Source organism: Macrotis lagotis, chromosome 4 (genome assembly GCF_037893015.1).
Source record: "Macrotis lagotis isolate mMagLag1 chromosome 4, bilby.v1.9.chrom.fasta, whole genome shotgun sequence".
In the NCBI taxonomy this organism is placed as follows: Eukaryota; Metazoa; Chordata; class Mammalia; order Peramelemorphia; family Peramelidae; genus Macrotis; species Macrotis lagotis.
The window spans coordinates 204,785,274-204,803,744 of NC_133661.1; the positions used below are offsets into that span (position 1 = coordinate 204,785,274).

The window sequence follows — 18,471 nt, forward strand, 5'->3', positions numbered from 1 at the left end:
TCCTCATGCTCTCCACATGAGCTATAGTCAAGCCCTGCCCTTCAGTACATTTGAGGGGAAATGAATTTGTAAATACTTCATGTAGCTATCATTATGGTATTTTAGGGTGATCACAAAATTAGTGTTTTTTTGTTTTTGTTTTTGCAAGGCAAATGGAGTTAAGTGACTTGCTGACTCCAGGACCAGTGTTCTGTCCACTGAGCCACCTAGCCTCTCCACAAAATTAGTTTTTAACTATTGTTTCCTCAGTTTCTTATGTTCGAGGTGGTTTTAATCTCAAGTTATCAGAGTTGTGGCAAGGATGATGAAATCCTGTTGTGCCTGGGCACAGCTGGAAAGGATTGGCGCTATGCTAGCATGACCTGAATAGCAGAGGGTTATATAATTATCTGCTAACAATGAGAACCAACCCCTTCAAGGATTTGTAGTAGTACCTGCTGATTCTCTCCCCATCCCTCCATAGCCATCATCTTCGAGATCATCAGTAGTAGACTGCAATGCCTAAATCATGTTTTATAGCCTACCCTGTTTATCAGCATCTCACCAGAAAGAAGGCCTGAGGCCCTCCTGGCAGCCTCAGCTGTCCCTGTTCTTCTCAAACTCCAAAATGAGGCTTTTGATGTGTGACAACTTCTGGTGCAGGTACTCGCAGCGTTGTCTTTCTTGCTTGTATCCGGGACACCGCTGCAGAGAAAAGGCTAATGTCTTAGATAACTTCCTTGCTTCCACTTTCCCTCTTCTCTGTCCCTGGCCCTAATCATACCTTCCTGAATTTTCTGTATTCTTGAACTATCTTATCTTCCAGCACCTGAAACAATAAGAAAAAACATGAACAGCTCTAAATTGATCCTCAACTTCTCTGAAAGGGAAGTAAAAAAAAAGTCTTTTTTTTTTTAAAGGTTCTGTATAATCTAGAGACACTTTTCTCCTCAAATAGTGATGTAGTGAGTCAGTTTATTGGTTAACTTTTTGAAAAGGTTTTACCTTATGTTCAGGAGTGCCTCGTGGTACTCTCTTGATCTCCATTCCTAATTGCATGAACCTTCGACTTACAGCCCCAACATGTGCATGTAGGGCCCGATATTCTGCATAATCTGCTTCAAAATCTTGCTCATAGACACGACACTGTTCAGCACTATGAATGGTTCCATACTGCCTGCCAAGGTCAGAAAATCATCCTCATTCAACTATCCTTAAAATGTCATTCCTTAGTCCCAGGAAGGTCAGGGCAGGAGAATAAAGGAATTCAACAATAAGTGTTAAAAGGATAAGACTCACAGGAAGTAGTCTGGTGTTTCTTCAGGAAGCAGTGACTCTGGGCCTAGTGAAGAAACAAACTCTGAAAGGAAAAGGTAGTATTCCCCTTCTTTATACTGCAGGAACCTTCACCTCCATAAACATTACCTGCTTGTGCTAAGTTGCTGTGTTCTTGCTCAGGACTTGCATTGTGGTCTTCTTTCTCCCACTCTTCTCCCTCTTGTAGATCTTGGCCAAGAAGCTCCTGTGGGGAACTTGGACCTCTGGGCCTCTTATCCTCTGGTTCTGATATGTCTGGAGAGGGGTGTCGCTTCTGAGAGAAGTTTAAAACCGAGATAGCTCTTCAACACAGACTTAGACTCGGTAGATAGCTGCCTCTTAACTAGTTCTGCCACATAGTAGATTTCTGAAAGTTGAATGGTCTCCATGTTTATAATCTAAAACTCCAAAGGTGGGGGGGGGTTCATAACACTCTCCAAACAACAAAGGATTACTTACTGAAGCAGGTTCATTTAAAGGATATTTGACCAGTGAGTAAAATTGTGATCGTGCTTGTATCAATTGAGGAAAGTGCTCTGTAAGCAACATGCTACTGTCAGTTATTCAAGATGGTAATTTGGCAAAGCACTGAATTTGGAATTGACTTGTTTTAACTCTTGGCTGTTTAAGTTACTGTCTAATCCTAAGTCATTTCTGAATCTTCTTTAAAATGAGGATGTTGAATTAGATGATCTGAGATTTCTTCCAGCTTTAAATATATGATTCTGTAAATAATCACTTACCATGCTCAAGTGCCTCTGACTGGAGGAAGAAGAGGGTCTCTGAGCTGGCCCTTTTGTGGAATGGGGGCTCTGGTCCCTGTAGTTTGAGGAAGGGGAAAGGGGTGTTTGAATTGGAACTTGATTTTTAAGAATGCTTTTGGGTTTCTTGCTGCAGGAATTTAGGAGGAAAGTCAACACTGTTTTCCCTTTCTTTATCCCCTAGTACCTTAGTACCCACTGTGCCGGATGATCTCTTGAGGATCCTGGAATAGGCTGTTCCTCTTGATTGTTCTCCAGAGGATCCAGCACCTTGTGGGGAGGTGACACAGGTTCAGACTGGAGGCAAGCAGTGTCATTTGGAGTTCCTTGATTCCTAGGCCTCTAGATGTTTGTTATAATTTTCCCATAACCCCTGGCCTCACCTCTTCTATTTCTAGCTGTGGTTGAGGTCCTGTATCCAATCTACTGCCCTGTTGGTTCTCTGTTTCCCTGCCACCTTCACCCTGCTGATGTCCCTGAAGTGAAGATGATACTGGTACAGAATCTACAGCAGAGCAGATAGTAATTCTCTCTCGAAGAGGACCTAGGCACTGAAGCAGGCCTGGCCCAGACCTGCAGGAGAGTGGAGGAGAGAGCAAAGCACAATAAATATGAAGGATTTGGCATCTTAAGTCCTCAGTCTGGTTTACTATGTATTACTATTTACCTGCCCGAGCGGTGGCGCACGAGGTCCAGTCCACCTCTTGGCCCATCAGCTCCACATAGGGACACTATGAAAGAGAAGAGGCAGGAACAGCCAGGGCCAGGGAGTCGCAGGTACTGAAAGAAGAAAGCCAGTCAATTGTCTTCTTTTCTACCTAATGCTCATTGGTCCCTTGAGAAAACCCTTAAGTTAAGACGACTACCAGAGTTGGCCCCTGGCAAGTAACTAGGGTCCCTGGGGGCTTGTTAGGAATATCAAAATGCAGCTGGACCTGAACTCCTTTGGGGGGTGTAGTCTTCTATCTCTAAGGTCCTTCCTCACACTGTTTTCCCTCCCTACCTCCCACATCCATCCACCCACATCTCACCCACCCTTTGTGTCTACACCAAGGTAGACTTTGCACCTCGATATGGGCTCAAGCTGGGCTACTGCCCCAGAAAGGGGCAGGCGCTGTGGTCTCTTGTGGCACCCCCAGAGCCGCCGCCCCCCGGCCCCCAGGCTCGGCCCTTCACTCACCCCTCGGTTGCCCTGGAAGGTGATGACAGGCTGGGCCTGAGGGAGACAAGGAAGGAGAGCTGAGAACCGAGCGGCTAGACTGCGCGGGGGCGCCGGGAGCCCGTGCCGGACGGGTCGGGGAGGTTCGCACCTGTGTCCGCCGACAGTCGTGGAGCGCGCGCAGAGCCGAGTCGTTGAGTCGGAGCAGTAGGAGGCTGGTCCGAGGGGCAGGACCGAAGGAGAGCCGCAGCGTCCCGCTCAGAGGCTCGGCCGGGCCCGCCATGGCCGGGCGCCGGAGCAGCGGGGCCGCGGCCGGACCCGGGCCACGAGGAGCGCCGCCGCGCTGCCGCTCCGGCTCCCGCTCCGGCTCCCGCTGTCGCTCCCTCTCCGGCTCCGGCTCCCGCTCCCGCTCCGGCTGCGGCTCCCTCTCTGGCTCCCTCTCACGCTCCCGCTCCGGCTGCGGCTCCCGCTGCCGCTCCGGCTCCCGCTGCCGCTCCGGCTCCCGCTGCCTCTCCGGCTCCCGCTCCCGCTGCCGCTCCGGCTCCCGCTCCGGCTGCGGCTCCCGCTCCGGCTCCCGCTCCGGCTCCCGCTCCCTCTCCGGCTCCCGCTCCCGCTCCCGCTCCGGCTGCGGCTCCGGCTCCGGCTGCGGCTCCCGCTCCCGCTCCCGGCCCCACCTAGCCCTGCGCCCCTGCCCGGGCCGGCCCGGGCTCGACTCCGCCCCTCCCGACACCCCGCCCCCAGTCCCCCGGGCACCCCGGCAAGCCGGCAGGCTCCCGGGGCCCTCGGTCCGCCCCCCGGGGGCGCTTCGGCCCGAGAGGGAGGGGCCCGGCGCGCCGGGCTTCGAGGGGGCTGGGACCTGGGTGGAGGAGAGCCGCCGGCCGCTCGGGGGGCCCGGGCCCCAGGGGGCCCAGCCCGGCCCGCGGGCGAGGAGCCGCCGCCTGCAGTCCAGGAGCCCGGCTTCCCGGGAAGGCCGGAGCGGCCGCCGGCCCGGGGCCCCAGCCAGCCGCCAAGAGCCGCCCGGTGCGGGCCGGCGGGGCCCGGCCCAGTCTCCTCGCCGGAGGAAGCGCTCCTGAGGCAGCCGTGGGCCTGGCCGGGAGAGACTTCAGACGGACCCTGCGGTGGGTTCAAGGGGCAGCGATCCAGCCGTCTCGCCTCCCGCTTCCGACGCCTCCTGACAAGTGTCTTCAAGCCCGTCTTTCCACCTACTTGGCTCTTCCTGCCCCACCCTCTAGAAAATCTCCAACCCGATTCAACAAAAGTTTACTATGCTCCACCGAGTCGGGCTCCGGGATGTGGCGAGAAGAAACGTCCAGGCCCTCGAGCTGTATTGCTCTAGGAAGGGTCCATAACGTGTACGCAGACCCAGAGCTCCAAGGAAATGGGTGGGATTGAGGAAAGCCTCCCGAGGGAAGGATAGTGGAGATGAGCACATCCCATACACGTAAGGGACAGCTTGTGCAGATAGAGGGAGGGAGGCAGGCTACAAAATGTCAAATCAGGCCTCCGATGCTGCCTAGCCCTCTGTCTGGTGGTACAGGAGATAAAGGGTTGGCACTGAAGTCGGGAAGAGCTGACCTTGAATTTTTCCTGAGATACTACTATCTGTATGATCCTGAACAAATCACTAAGCATGTTGCCTTGAGTGTCTTCAAGTATAAAATAGGAATAATGATAACTCTTCTCTCCCAGGCTGGTGGTGAGAATCAAATGAGATCCTTGTAAAGCACTTGGCTATCAAAATGCCCTATTTAGTCATTTTTATTAGAAGACTTAGATTCAAATTCCAGTTCTATTGCTCATAGAGTAGGCTTCTATAGGACATTTAATCAAATCATAGATCTAAGGTCTCTGAGGCTCTTTAGTCCAAATCTCACTTTACAGATGAGAAACAGACCGAGGAAAGTTATCTGGCTTGCCCAAATTTCATGACTCTTCATTCTCTGGCTCCAAGGCAAATGAACTTCCCACTGTACTATGCAGACTCCACTTCTGGGAAATTTAATTTCTATACCATGAGGTAACTGGACCAAGGTCTCTTTCAAGTCTAAATTTCTGATTCTGTGTTTCTTTCAGGGCACTTCTTTCCAAGGAAAGTCAATTTGATAAAAACTGGTTTTCTTTCATGGCACTCAAGTATTAATAGGAGAGGCTTCATTTCAAATATTCCTTCCTTTTATTCATCCGAGGTGGAAAAATTCTTAGTTGTAACCTTGCTCTAGGATCTTACTGCTCACTTCACCCTCTTCTCTTTTTCTTATGGGTCTCCTGTCTTCTTCACTGACCTTGGAGCTGGGAGTCCTATCATTGCTTAGAGAAGGTTGCTTTCCTTTTCACAAATGTATGCTTACAGTCCCCAAAGCAGGTGAGACGACTTTCACCAGGATAGGGAAGGACACAGTAAATGTTTACTGAGCAAGGAAACCCAAGGGATTGGCTGAAGGAAGGTCAGGGATTAAGAAGTTTTCAAAGCTCAGAAATGGAAGATTGGGTTAGAGTAGAGCTAAGTATCACATTGTTTGTTCACTGTTCAGGGACTGAAGACACTTCCAGTCCCGGACACTGTCCACAGACCAGAGCTTGAACCTGGTCCAGCTGTGGCAGGAGTGTCACTTGCAATGGGTTGGGAGAGGGAGGCAAGCAGAAAGGAACTCTAGGACAGACTCTGTTCTGCTACCAGTGTACTCTCCAGTTTCTTGGCTCCCAACCTGGTCTTAATGAGAACCAGAGGAAAGGGTTAAAAAAAAACAATGAAGTTCACCCAGTTGCCAAGTTCTGTGCTGCTTTAGTTAGCAGTGGACAGGCTGGGGAGCAGGATGCAGAAGACAGTGGGAGAGATGGAGAGAGCTGGGGGGAGGGGCTCTTAGGGACAAGATTTAGAGACAACCTTTGGGAGAATTTGCCAGAGTTAGCTATTATGCCTATTTCTCCTGTCAATTCCACAGAGCATGGAAGTACAGCAACTGGACAAGCTGGGGTTCTCAGAAAGTTCTGAGGAAACATTCATCTGGGACCCTTGTAGGGTCCAGCTTTGTTCAAGAAGGGCAAGATGTGTTTGTGGGGGATGAGAACCCAATCAGGAGGACAAAGAAATGGAAGGTTGCTACAACACAATCTTGGGGACTGGTGTGAAGAGATGAAGGGGGAATAGGGATGCAGAAGGTATTTCAGCACCTTAAGTAGTTCTAGCCATCCAGTCCAGGGGCAAACTCACACTGAGGCTTATTCTTTTTTTGTTTTGTTTTGTTTTTTTCTTTTTGTTTTTACAAGTCAATGGGGTTAAGGTGACACACAGGTAATTATTATTAAATGTCTGAGGTCATATTTGAACTCAGGTCCTCCGCACTCCAGGGTTGGTGCTCTATACACTACGCCACCTAGCGGCTTCTTAGCCATTTTCTACACTGAAGAAGATCCTCTTCTATCCTTAGCTGCAGTCAGAGAATGGAGATATTCTGTCAGCCCTGGCTGCCCTGAGGATCGCTTTGAAGCTGGAACCCACTAACAAGGCACAACACCCTATCTCCCTCTGGTCATCTCCCTTCACTTGGATTACTTTCTGATTCTAGATTTATCCCTAGAGTTCTTTATTTCTCTTTCATCTGATCTTCCCTCTTCTTTTCAAGATTCACTCCACCCCTCTGCAAAAGTTTGTGGGGGAAGGCTAAAACCCCAGAGACATCACCATGGCAACCATTGGGCAAGCAGGGCTAGGAGTTGCCTGGGGGCTAGCAGAGTATCAAAGCAGCAGGCTGTTTTGCTCCCACAGGCCATCCACCTGGCACTGTCTAAACAGGTGATACAGTAGCACAGTGCTGGTTTCTTGCTGTAATCAGCTCACTTGGCCTGCCCATTGCCTCCAAAGGGGCAGATCCCAAGATACATTTCCCTATCAGATTTCTCACCTAATTGACACATGAGGTTTGGAACTACTAGAAGTAAGGACTTTAGAAACAATGTGTCTCAGGCAGAGAGCAGCTGCTGGGGCTTCTTTGGCTGCAAATCATAAGCCTTCAACCACTACTAACACCTGCCTCTCAGTCTCTCCATTCCTGATATGAGGGGGAGGTCCTAGATCCCTGATCTAGTTCCTGTCCCCCAGTTTTCCTATTTTCTAAAGAAAAGTCTTAGATCCCTCATTCTTTCTCCCCAATTGCCTTGTCTACAATCACTATATTGGAGTTTAGAACATAGAATTTCTTTAGATCCCCTTCAGCTCAGAGGTTTTCACCTTATCTAAATTTAGTGCTTTTCTTATGGCAGACCAGCTTGGGACACCTTAACCCATGCTGTCTTCTGAGGGCCTTCCTGTCCTAATTCATGGTTTTTTTCCTTCTACGATCTTTGGTTTGTTCCTTAATAACAAAACAAAAAACAAAAAACTAAAGAATATTCTTTACTGAGGCTTTGTGTCTTGAAGACATATACTAGAAAGCTCCTTCAAAGGGCAAGTATAATACATAGTGGTAAAGCTGAACTGATAGGAACAACCTAAAAGATGATAATCAAAGAGAACTATAAAGTCTGGATTTTAAAAAAAAGTGGGGGAACAAGGGTTTCAAATGGAATAATATGCTGACAGAGCCTGGGATAGAAATTATAATAAATTGCACATAGTATTGCTATTGTTTTTTAATTGTGACCAACTCTTTTGTGATTCCATTTGGATCTTTCTTTTTGGAGTGGTTTGCCATTTCCTTTTTTAGTTCACTTTACATATGAGGAGACTCAGGCAAACAGTGAGTTGCTCAGGCTCATGCAACCTGACTGAAATCCGCCCAACTTCAGAACCAGAGCTTTATTCTCTGTGCCACCTAGTGGTTGTAATACAAAATGTCACCGTTGCTCTCCCTACAAACTCCCCAAGCTCTATGATCTGGGGCTTCTTTGGCTGCAAATCAAAAGCCTTCAATCACTAACCCCAGTCTCTCAGTCTCTCCATTCCTGACATTAGGGGGAGGTCCTAGATCCCTTTTTTAGTTCCTGCCCCCTGTTTGTTACAGAACAAATGGTAGATATGTAGTTGGAAGTCCAAGGTTCAAATTCCTGCCCTTCTCCCTACTACTTCTGATACTCAGGCAAACAAAAAACATTATTTTTCTGCCAGCTTGATGAACAGATCAACCAATATTTACCATATCATCAATGAAATAGTTACTGATTTATGTAAAGAGGTTTTAATTTTCTTCAGTTACTTTACAAAATTTTCTGTATATTGATGTACTGATTTCTAATCAGCATAAAGGGGCTGTCCCAACAACATGGTATGACAGAATCAAGATCAAGCCACAGCCACTAATGTTGCACATGAACTGTCACAAAATTACCCTTTCTTTTCAAGCTAGTCTATTTTACCCCCACATTCTAGATTCTTCCCTAACTCACCTCTCTCATTTAGAACCTCACACAGCTGATTCACTCCAGCTTTCTAGATGCTTGGTACTGTGGTCTTTGGAGTCTAAGATTTAGACAGAGGGTCCAAGAATGGGGTGAATGCCTTAAACATGAAGAAGACACTAAGGGCTCAGAAGCCATTTCACCTGTATTCTAGCACCTTCCTTCCATCCGAACGACTGTACTAATTAGAAGGGGCGGATAAGTTCAGACCCTTTCCCCTTCAAAAAAACTGGTAGTTTGTTATCGAAGAAAGGAAGGGAATGACAAAAGGGGAAGGAAAAATATGGTTTTAGGTTTAAAACTGAAAAAACAGGACTAAAGTCAGAGGAAGTCATCTTGGATTCCCAGAGCATAGAAATAATGACTGTTCTGATGAAATGAGTCTGAATCCTTGAAAATTACAAATAAGCAAGTGGTTTCTCCTAAGAGCTAACCTCTCAGTGTGTACCTTTGGGAGTATTTAAACGTTAAAACTTGAGCCTTTTGGATCCCTGAGGACTCTGAAAGAGTAAAGAACCGTCTGATTTAAACTAAAAATCCACCTTCTACCTGAAAGCCTTCTCTAAACCTTGATTCCCTATTTTTTCCCTTTTAATCGTGTCTCATTTACCCTGTAGATAAGCTTATTTTGTATAACTCGGTGTGCCTGTTGTCTCCCCCACCAGGGGACAGCCCAGGGAACCGCCTGTTACTTTTTTTGTATTCCCCGGTGATCAGCGCGACAATTAATAAATGTTTGTCGAATTGACTTGAGCTCTGGGTAAGGGGTCGGGGGGAGCATTCTTGGATTTTTACAGACGGTGACAACTCCTCGGCCGCTGCCAGGGCTGGCGACGTGCGCCCAACTGGACGCTCCGCCTCCCGCTAACCCCGGAAGCCGGGCCATTCCTTTGGGTCACGTGCCTGCTCCCGGGCCAAGGGACCAGGGAGGGGCCGCCCTTCCGGGAGCGCCTGGGCCGCTCCCCATCCGCGTGACGCAGCCCACTTCCTGCGGCCCCGCCCACGGCCCGGATCGGGACGCCCGCCCGTACGCCCCGCCCTTCCTCGAGGATTCTCCGCCTCCGGGCCCAGGCGTCCGCCGGGCGCCCGTCAGCCCACGTGGGCCCCCTCGGCCAATAAGAAGCCTCGCTGGAGGGCAGACCGAGGGGGTGGTCTGGGTCGGTGGGGAATTGGAGGAATCCGTCACGTGGCGGGGGAGGGGCGGGGCCGGGACGTCGGAGAGGAAAGAGCGGACGCCACCGAGTCAGGCCGGAGCCGCTGCTGTCGCCATGACCCGTGAGTCCCGACGCCCCCTCCCCGCGGGAGCCCCAGCGCCGCCCGGAGGCCTCGGCCTCCCCGCCGCGCCCGAAGCCCCCCCGCGGCCGCCGTGTGTGCGGGCCGCCGCCCCTCCCCCCGCCTCCGGGCCCGGGACTCGGGCCGGGACTGCAGCGGCGGGACGCGCGCCCCCCCCCCGCCACGCAGGCCCTCCCCTCCCCCCGCGCGGCCCCTTGGCACGTGCGCGCCCCTCCCCCAGCCGCGCGCCCCCCGGGGGGCCGGCTCCGAGCCTCTTGCCCCCCGCTTCCGCAGGCGGTAACCAGCGAGAGCTCGCCCGCCAGAAGAACATGAAGAAGCAGAGCGACTCGGGCAAGGGGAAGCGCCGGGACGACGGGCTCTCTGCCGCTGCCCGAAAGCAGAGGTAGCCCCAGGAGGGGAGAGGGTGGACGGCCGGGCGAAGCCGGCAGTGCCCGAGAGGTTGGGGAGGGCAGAGGCCGCCCGGGGCGAGGCGCGCCGCCCGCGAGCCAGCCCCCTGGGCAGTGGCCCTGGGAGCGCTGCCCCGGCCCCCTGCCTCCCTACCCACTCCGCATCTCGAGGGCCCAGGCACGCTCCGGGGCACAGGAAAGGCTCCGGCCTTGTAAAAAGCAGATAGATGCCTTTTGAGGTCCGAAGCCTCAAAAGGTTGTGGGCGCCTCATCTACACGCTGAATTTACCCTTGCCCACAGCCATTTCATCCTCTCTGCCCTCTATCCCCTGCATCCTGCCCTTTTTGTCCCTCTGGTACCCCCAGTGCCCCATCATCTCTACCTCCAGGGACTCGGAGATCATGCAACAGAAGCAGAAAAAGGCCAATGAGAAGAAAGAAGAGCCCAAGTAACTCTATGGCTCATGCCCGTGTCTCTTGCCCGTCGACCGTGTGCCCGGAGCCAGTCCCATCACGCTCTCGCCGCCTCCTGTAGTGCTCACAGGTCCCAGAACTGATGGCATTCCCTTCGCCCTGTGTCTGCAGTGGGTCCCCTCTGTGCATCCTTCCCCCCAGGCAGCCTTGCTCTCCTCCAGGGCATTCCTGGGGGTGAGGGGGCTACCCTCTCCCAGTGTTTTTTATTCCCATGGGGCTTACCCCAGAGTATTAAAAGTAGCTTTGTAATTCCTCTGAAGCCTGTGTGACTAAAGGGTCCAATGATGGGGTGGGAAGGGAGGGATGCCTTCTCAGACTGGAGGAGAAACATTTAGAAGTGTTGTTTTGAAGCTTGATAAATGATGGGAAGAAGTAGATGATAGAATCCACCTTTATTCTCTTTATTCTCCACCACATTGAGGAAATGTGTTTAGGAATTCTGAGAACCCCATAAGCCTCAGATCATTTCCTTTTTCCTTTGTTTTCCTTGTACTTTTCACTTATTCCTCTCCTCTAAATAAGCTGTAAAACAACTTGAGGCAAGAGAGGGGTCAAGTTAATTGTCTAGTGGTAGTTTTTTAGGTTTGCTTTCTGTACCTGTCTTCTTCCTCAGGCTGCCTGGTGGCAGTCATTCCTTAAGGATGAGGATGATCCTTTTGTCCCTCAGACCCTAGCTGAAAAATTGGCAAACCCACATACCTCAGCCCTACAGTTTTCTTAAGGGATTTGCTTGTTTTGAGGGGTTATTATCATTATTTCCAGAATTAATTTTACTTTCCTTTGTCCAGAGCAGGACATTGTATATGTTCTTTGTTTCTGTTTCTCTTTTAGTCTCTTTTTCTCTCTCCCCTGGTATTACTAACCAGTTTCCTCCCTTCCAAGCTAGAGTACTGAGATCTGAGAAGTGTTAGGTGGGGGTGGATAGCAGCTGTTTGGCTGTTGCCCCTGGGGAATCGGTTCTTTGCCAAGAGCTGCTGGCCCAGAGAATTGGAGACTTCCCTCCCTGGACCAAGTTGTAGCCACAGCCCTGTCCATCAGATCCCAAAACAGCACAACCACAGTCTTCACTATTCTGCTAGCTTCAAAGGATAGAGCTAAAAAAAAAACAAAACAAAACCCAAAAACCCAGTTTTGTAATAGACTATGTTCTCTTTCCTGATCTCAGCATTGTGAGAGGCAGAACAGCTGATAGGCTACAGCTAGGCAGACACTCGAATTTGATGGCAGTGCCGACGTCTAAGCAGAGTGGGTTGAGATTGTCCAGTGGCTGGCCAGCAAATTGGAGTCAGTAGCAGTACCAAGTAGAGCAGTACACAGGTCCAGCATGAAGCGATCTTGACCCAAAAAGTAGTCCAGCTGCCGTTTATGAACGTGGTTTCCAGCTCTGCCCCTTCATAACTGTAGGACCAAGATCTCTTTTCAGAAGGAGCAGATTTTTGGCTCTTTAATAGATTATCTTTCCATCACCCTAGGCTTAGTCCCAAGTCCTAACCTGCAAATCCTCGAGGAATTTTCCATTTCTTAGGAAGACAAGGATCAAATTTATTTTGGTATAGAAACTCTTACCTAAACCAATTAGTGAGAGTGACCATAATGTAGAGTGAAGCCAGGAAGAAAACAAAGTGGAAAGCAGAGTAGCTATAGGAGAGACGGTGAGGTATTTGTGATGTATCTGAGCCAACTTTCTCGCTACTGGGCCCTTTAGAGAGAAGGAAGGCAGGGTTTAAGTTCCTGAGCACCAGCTCCTTGACCCTTCAGTGCATTGTTCTGCTGTATTTCCAGATTTCACACTCACCTCCCTCTGGTGATAGGTTGTCTGGACAGCAGAAGCAAATGGAAGGTTTCTATAAGGTAATGGGTAAAGTTTTAAAAGGATGCTAGGAGGTGGAGATGATGAGCTGTGAAGGTGGTGCAGAAGTGCAGGAATGTATGGGGTTCCCAGCTAAGAATTCCGCTTTGGCACAGAAGAGTATTGAAATTTCATCCTCACCTGAAACTCATAGCTGTAAACCTTGACCATCCACAAAGGGCCAAATACCTCAGCCAGATAGGAAGCCTCATTACTGTGGGAGGGAAGAGGGTTAACTAGCTGATTCAGTAGTATTATACAAGGGTTTATATTAGAGATAATAGTGGGGACTGGGTTCAAATTATGAGGGTGAGAGGTTCCTATCAGGAGTGTCTTTAGTTATCCCTGAGTCCTTATCTAGTGTGGCAATTAGCTCTATGGGTGTTAAGCTAGGGCATTATGTGCTTTCAGCTGATTACAGGCTTTGTAAATACATGCTCAGGTATTGACTTGGGGACACAAAAATGACCTGGTTCTGACTCCAAATATCTTTCTCCCAGAAGTTGCTCCTTGGTTTTGGGAGGTCTCTTATTTTCTTGACCACTGAGTTCAGCTTTGGTCTGTTTCTTTTCTCTCTCCCAACTTCACCTCTTGACACCTTTACTCACCAGGCAAAAAGCACACAGGCATACATGATGCCAGCACTCAGAATGACCAGAGAGGTATCTGGTGTCTGGGCCCCCACCTTGCTCACACTAGGTCGACATATGGTATGATTCTGTCCCTGAAGTAGTACTGTGGGGATGACATAGAAAGTAGTCAGAAGTGAAATGGGAAAGGAAGTAGGGAATTGTAAGGCTTCAGCAGAAATGAATGGGGGAAAATGGCATGAAGAGCCCTGGGTTCTCTACTTACCCCTATCTGGGGGCCGGCTAGACAATGCAGAGAAAGTCAAGTATATGATATAGCAACTAATAATGGAGGCTTGTAGAGGGCCAGAGCAGTGTTCTGAAGAGACACCAAAGATTGTTCTTTTAGGGGAGGAGAGGAGTTTTCATCCACAGAAACAAATTGGGTCACTGTCCCAGAGATTTGAAGGCAAGGCATTCACCAAAATAGCTCCTCTCCCCCCTGACCTTTCTTTCCCCATCTGTCCCCAAAGGAGAGACCAGATTAGAAAACATGAATAGATAGAGGACTGGAACTTGGCAGGTTTGTTAGGAAAAACTGTTAATTGTAGGGAAGGAGGGTTAGATCCAGGGGTATACTTACTGAGCCGGATGCAGGGAGTGATGGAAAAGAGGGAGAGGATGCCACAGAAGCAAAGGTTCAGGCTGAGTAGAATCTTGTTGAGCAGGCAGCCAGCAGGATGAGTATAGTGGTAGAATAGAAGGAATGCTCCTACTGCAGCTAGGCTGTAGAAAACCAGCGTGGCCAGCAACACTGCTCCAAACCAGCGCCAGTCCTGGGCTGCCCCTGTCAGCCTATGTGGTGTGAGAACCACAAATATCCCAGTTCTGCAGTTCCTATGTGGCCTGGACCATCCTCATCTCCCATTAGAGTACGGTCAGCTTGACTTCCTAGTCAAAATTCTCTAAGGTTTTTAACTGCCTAAATGAATCCCACCTCATTCCTTCTCCCAGGTAATGTTGGGGGGGGTGGGGGGAGAAGCTCATAGCACATCATGTGATATTCCCCCCCCCCCCCAGTACAGTGATCACACTACTGTCTGAATCTAGGATCTGTATACAAGACTCTGCATCCTAAGGATGGTCTCCAGGGAGAGTCCCTCTCACCAGTTTTTGTTCCAGGTGTGAGCAAAGGCTGTGATAAGCACCAGCTGCAGCAGGATGAAAGCGAAGCCTCCACAGATACCCACATAGTGCCATGCTGCAGGGTGAGCTCTGATAAGTAAATATAGTTCAATTCCAATTCATCACTCCCCTCCCAGCTGATGAGCCAAGGTTAGAATGAGGGCTGAAGGTTACCTGGAAAGATATGTTCATCTGGAATATAGAAGGCAGCAGTGCAGAGCCCCAGCAGGACTAGTAGCTTCAGGAACCAGAAGCTGGGTCACAGGAGAGAGAACACAGGCTCAGGGCAGAAGGAACAGGAAGGGATGAAAATTATTAGGAGAGAAGGAATATTAATAGCTGATTCTTACAGCTTTGAAGGGAAGTAATAACCTTGCAGGAATGGAGGTCAGGTGACAAGATACCATGGGAATATAAGAGCTGGGACTTTGCTGTCTCCTATCCTTGTGGTCAATACTCCCTGATTTGGGTCGTTTTTAGCCTTTCCTGAAGTTCATTCAATTTGTCTCTGCCTTTTCTCCACTGTTCTATTCCCTCCTTTCCTCAGATAAAACATAATATTCCCCACTTACCCATTGTGCAGCCGAGCCCGGGGGCTGGTGGAAGAGTTGACATTAATCAGGATCACAGCTTGCAGCAAGTAGAAGGTGGCAGTGCCAGCACACACTCGGTACACAGCCCCAGAGCCCCTTGGGATCGGGCAGACATCCTGCCCAGAGGGAGTGGTACACAGCCCAGAAGGAATCAATACCTGGGGGCAGGGCGTAGGGGTTGGAAGGGAGGCCGGATAGGAATAATGGAAATTCATGGAAAGGCACTGTATTCTCCATGCCCTGTGAGACTTGCTTCAAGTTCCTCCTTATTCACTTAGCTACATCTCCTAGGTTTTCCCTTCTGACCGGGTTCCTTCACATGACAGCTTTGCTGTCAGCCTCTTTTTTAGCTCCGTTGCCCAGGCCACCCCCAGTCTGTTGACCGCACTCACTTTGCCCCAGAGGGTGTCCAGGACTGTTCGGGAGAGCAGGAGGCAGCAGGTGACTGAGGCCCCCATGTGAAGAAGGGTGTAGAGCAGCCGGCTGCTGGTGGACCCCTGGAGGGGGCGCCACGCTGGGTGGCAGCGGCTCGTGCGGGGGGCAGGGCCGCAGCAGCACGGTGCCTGGGGAGGACGAGGGCTGGGTGGGCACCGGGGCCCGCCTCCCGGGACCCACCCTGCCCCTCCCACGGGCCCTGGCGGGGCTGGGGGGCTGGCAAGCGGGGCCTTGCAGTGAGCTGGGGGGGCTTGTGCGGCTCACGGCCGGGCGCGCTCACAGCGGGGGTCGGCGCTCACAGCCGGGACGCGCTCACAGCGGGGGGGCGCCCACAGCCGGGGCCGCGCTCCAGCCCGGCCCTCTCACCTGCTCCCGGGCCGCTCTTGCCGCCGCGCTGCGGGGGGGGCTTGTGGGAGCGGCGGCTGCCGCCATCCGCGCCCCGGAGTCGGGGGTCTGGCCAGCGCCCCCGGGCCTGCGCGCCTGCGGGAGGCCTGGCCCTGCCAGCCTCGGGCCTCCGGCTCGGGCCGCGGATTAGGGGGGCCGCGGGCATCTCGGGATTACTTCTGCTAATGGGCTTAGGGCTTGGCTTCGGCCCCTGGGGCCCTGCCTGGCTGGGGCGGGCCCGCGCCCCCGGCTCCGGGCCCCGGGGCTGCGGCCCGAGGTGCCCCTCCTCCTCCCGGGCAGTCCCTCTGCGGCCCGCCCCTCCCGCCCGGCGCAGGACGGGGTGTGGCCGCTAGGGGGCCTCAGGGCCGCGGCCGCTGGGTCCGTGATGCGTCCGGAAAGGGAGGGGCCTCCTCCGGAAGTGGCTGATCCCCGGGCCCGGAAGAGGCGGGGCGCGGGGAGCGGCGCGGCGGGGACGGATGGCGACCGAGGGCGATGTCGAGCTGGAGCTGGAAACCGAGCCGAGTGGCCCCGAGCGGCCGCCGGAGAAGCCGCGGAAACATGACAGCGGGGCGGCCGACCTTGAACGGGTGACGGACTACGCAGAAGAGAAGGAGATCCAGAGCTCCAACCTGGAGACGGTGAGGAGGGGAGGCCCGGAGGGTGCGGGGCACCTCGAGGCTCGGGACCGGGCTGGGGGAGGCGGCGGGGAGGCAGGCGGCGGCGGGGCTGACGGCCCTGTCCTTCCTGTGATGCTTCCCCAGGCCATGTCGGTGATTGGAGATAGACGGTCCCGGGAGCAGAAGGCCAAGCAGGAGCGGTAAGCGAGCACCCCGCCTGCTGCCCAGCCTCGACCCGCTCCTTCGGCGGAGGCCGGTCTGCCAGATGCCGGTGTCCTCCCCCAGCGTGGCAGAAGAGGGGACTGGCCCCGAGGGCACAGGGGAGCTGCGGCTATCTTCACCAGATGCGGCTGGAGTATGAATTACACAAGCAGGCGCAAGTGTGATGATAGTTATGCCACAGCCCCTGGAATTAGGTGTTACTCTGTTTTACAGGTCAAGGAACTGAGGCAGAGGTTAAGTGACTTGACCCGGTTCACACAGCCGGGGAATTTCTGAGGCCTGTTTTGAATTCAGGCTTTCCCCGCTGTGACAATCAGCTTCCCTACATTTTCCTCTGTTCCATCCCATAATTGGGTTCCCTTTGCTCCTGCTCTTAGAATCCCAAACTCCCTTCAAGACAACTTAGGTACTTCCCTCCTAAGCAAAAAAAAAACCTTTCCTTCTCTTCACAGTTGTCAGTACCCCATCTACTTTGTAAGATTTTTCAATTTTTTCTGTGTTCCCAGCATCTCGTCCTCAATAAATCTTTCCTAAATGAATATGTTCGCAAATAATTTTACAGGGAGAAGGAACTGGCAAAAGTCACAATAAAGAAAGAAGATCTGGAACTAATAGTAAGTATTGCCCTGGAGATGGCTGGCAGGAGTTCCAAAGCAATTGACATTGGTAATTTTATGGGTCAGAGTGATTATGGACTATGGAACATCTATTCCCCAGAGATGAGAAAATAGGGCACAATATTTTTTAAAGTCTAAAGTCTAAAAGTTTTTTGGGGTAAAGGGGCAATGGGGTAAAGTGATGCCCACACAGCTAGAAGTGTTTGAGATTAGATTTGAACTCAGGCCCTCCTGACTCCAAGGTCCATGCTCTACTGTACCACCTAGCTGCCTCAGTACTAGTCTCTTAATGAGCGTTCAGCTCTCCTTTTTGCTTTGGACTAGAATAGACCCTTTGTAATCTGTCCCTTTTCCTGCAGATGTCAGAGATGGAAATCTCACGGGCGGCAGCAGAACGGAGCTTGCGGGAACACATGGGCAATGTAGTAGAAGCTCTTATTACTCTTACCAATTAACCTTTGATTGGCCACATTTAATGGATTTATTTATTGGAATAAAGGTTTCTTTTCCTCACCTTACTTTGTAGTGTTTCATTGATAGATGGGGATTTGGAATAATGGTATTATTGAAGTTTCTAATTGTTGTGACCTTTTATTTTTTAAGTTTTTGATTTTTTGCAAGGCAATTGGGCTAACTTGCCTAGGATCACACAGTTAGATAATTGTGTCTGAGGCCAGATTTGAACTCAGGTCCTCCTGACTCCAGGGCCAGTGCTCCATCCACCACACCACCTAGCTGCCCCTGTTGTGTCACTCTGGAAAGGGGATAAAAATTAGACCAGTGAAAGTTACATTTAAATTTACGCCAACTAGCCAGCTCATATTAGTGCAGCCCAAGCTGTATTTCTAAAATCTATTAATATTTACCTCTGGTTAACATTGTTGTACTGAGACCCAAGTGGGTGCTTTATGGTTTAAAAAACATGGGGGGCAGCTAGGTGGTGTAGTGGATAAAGCACCGGCCTTGGAGTCAGAACCTGGGTTCAAATCCAGTCTCAGACACTTAATAATTACCTAGCTGTGTGGCCTTGGGCAAGCCACTTAACCCCATTTGCCTTGCAAAAACCTAAAAAAAAAAAAACATGATATGAGTATTACTAATTGATACTTGGTTAAATTGAAACTTTATTAAAGTGAGGAAAGTAAAATACTGTGTTTCCAACAAGTATCAGAGATGGGAAATTGGAAGGTGGAAGACATCTTTCCCTGAAACTAAATGCAGAGAAACCACAGCAAAT

The 18,471-nt window shown here is 51.0% G+C and overlaps 4 protein-coding genes across 6 annotated transcripts; 2 read left to right on the forward strand and 2 right to left on the reverse strand.

Moving 5' to 3' along the window:
* Nucleotides 1–544: 544 nt before the first annotated feature.
* ELL3 (elongation factor for RNA polymerase II 3) lies at nt 545–3,717 on the reverse strand. Of its 2 annotated transcripts, none has more exons than XM_074235269.1 (11): nt 3,368–3,717; nt 3,238–3,273; nt 2,725–2,837; nt 2,441–2,630; nt 2,245–2,327; nt 2,040–2,115; nt 1,405–1,570; nt 1,279–1,321; nt 985–1,156; nt 764–808; nt 545–684 (listed from the first exon to the last, which is right to left on the reverse strand). In XM_074235269.1, exons 1-11 carry the CDS (start codon nt 3,497–3,499, stop codon nt 577–579), a joined length of 1,164 nt encoding a protein of 387 aa, XP_074091370.1. In that variant the 5' UTR covers nt 3,500–3,717; the 3' UTR covers nt 545–576. The 2 variants fall into 2 exon arrangements, with proteins under 2 accessions (XP_074091370.1, XP_074091369.1); XM_074235268.1 differs by having other exon boundaries at nt 1,279–1,339.
* Nucleotides 3,718–9,778: 6,061 nt separating this feature from the next.
* Nucleotides 9,779–10,830, forward strand: SERF2 (small EDRK-rich factor 2). The gene is made up of 3 exons (XM_074235283.1): nt 9,779–9,885; nt 10,177–10,285; nt 10,679–10,830. Exons 1-3 carry the CDS (start codon nt 9,879–9,881, stop codon nt 10,740–10,742), a joined length of 180 nt encoding a protein of 59 aa, XP_074091384.1. The 5' UTR covers nt 9,779–9,878; the 3' UTR covers nt 10,743–10,830.
* Nucleotides 10,831–10,850: 20 nt separating this feature from the next.
* SERINC4 (serine incorporator 4) lies at nt 10,851–16,181 on the reverse strand. Of its 2 annotated transcripts, XM_074235279.1 has the most exons (12): nt 15,761–16,181; nt 15,352–15,522; nt 14,939–15,117; nt 14,541–14,620; nt 14,349–14,442; nt 13,825–14,036; nt 13,468–13,560; nt 13,221–13,347; nt 12,754–12,826; nt 12,559–12,607; nt 12,330–12,462; nt 10,851–12,161 (listed from the first exon to the last, which is right to left on the reverse strand). In XM_074235279.1, exons 1-12 carry the CDS (start codon nt 15,824–15,826, stop codon nt 11,963–11,965), a joined length of 1,476 nt encoding a protein of 491 aa, XP_074091380.1. In that variant the 5' UTR covers nt 15,827–16,181; the 3' UTR covers nt 10,851–11,962. The 2 variants fall into 2 exon arrangements, with proteins under 2 accessions (XP_074091380.1, XP_074091381.1); XM_074235280.1 differs by lacking the exon at nt 15,352–15,522.
* HYPK (huntingtin interacting protein K) lies at nt 15,836–17,752 on the forward strand. The gene is made up of 4 exons (XM_074235282.1): nt 15,836–16,416; nt 16,540–16,595; nt 17,180–17,231; nt 17,594–17,752. The coding sequence occupies exons 1-4, from the start codon at nt 16,255–16,257 to the stop codon at nt 17,687–17,689; spliced, it is 366 nt and encodes a 121-aa protein (XP_074091383.1). The 5' UTR covers nt 15,836–16,254; the 3' UTR covers nt 17,690–17,752.
* Nucleotides 17,753–18,471: the final 719 nt, after the last annotated feature.

Coding starts and splice junctions, on each gene's coding strand:
- ELL3 (XM_074235268.1), bottom strand. CDS start 3,499: ATGGCGGGCCCGGCCGAGCCTCTGAGCGGGACGCTGCGGCTCTCCTTC. Junction 2,838..3,237: donor CCTTCCAGGGCAACCGAGGG/GTGAGTGAAGGG, acceptor TTCTTCTTTCAG/TACCTGCGACTCCCTGGCCC. Junction 1,340..1,404: donor CAGCAACTTAGCACAAGCAG/GTAATGTTTATG, acceptor TTTTCCTTTCAG/AGTTTGTTTCTTCACTAGGC.
- HYPK (XM_074235282.1), top strand. CDS start 16,255: ATGGCGACCGAGGGCGATGTCGAGCTGGAGCTGGAAACCGAGCCGAGT. Junction 16,417..16,539: donor AGAGCTCCAACCTGGAGACG/GTGAGGAGGGGA, acceptor ATGCTTCCCCAG/GCCATGTCGGTGATTGGAGA. Junction 17,232..17,593: donor AAGAAGATCTGGAACTAATA/GTAAGTATTGCC, acceptor CTTTTCCTGCAG/ATGTCAGAGATGGAAATCTC.
- SERINC4 (XM_074235279.1), bottom strand. CDS start 15,826: ATGGCGGCAGCCGCCGCTCCCACAAGCCCCCCCCGCAGCGCGGCGGCA. Junction 15,523..15,760: donor CAAGAGCGGCCCGGGAGCAG/GTGAGAGGGCCG, acceptor CGTCCTCCCCAG/GCACCGTGCTGCTGCGGCCC. Junction 15,118..15,351: donor TGGACACCCTCTGGGGCAAA/GTGAGTGCGGTC, acceptor CCCTGCCCCCAG/GTATTGATTCCTTCTGGGCT.
- SERF2 (XM_074235283.1), top strand. Junction 10,286..10,678: donor GCCGCTGCCCGAAAGCAGAG/GTAGCCCCAGGA, acceptor CTCTACCTCCAG/GGACTCGGAGATCATGCAAC.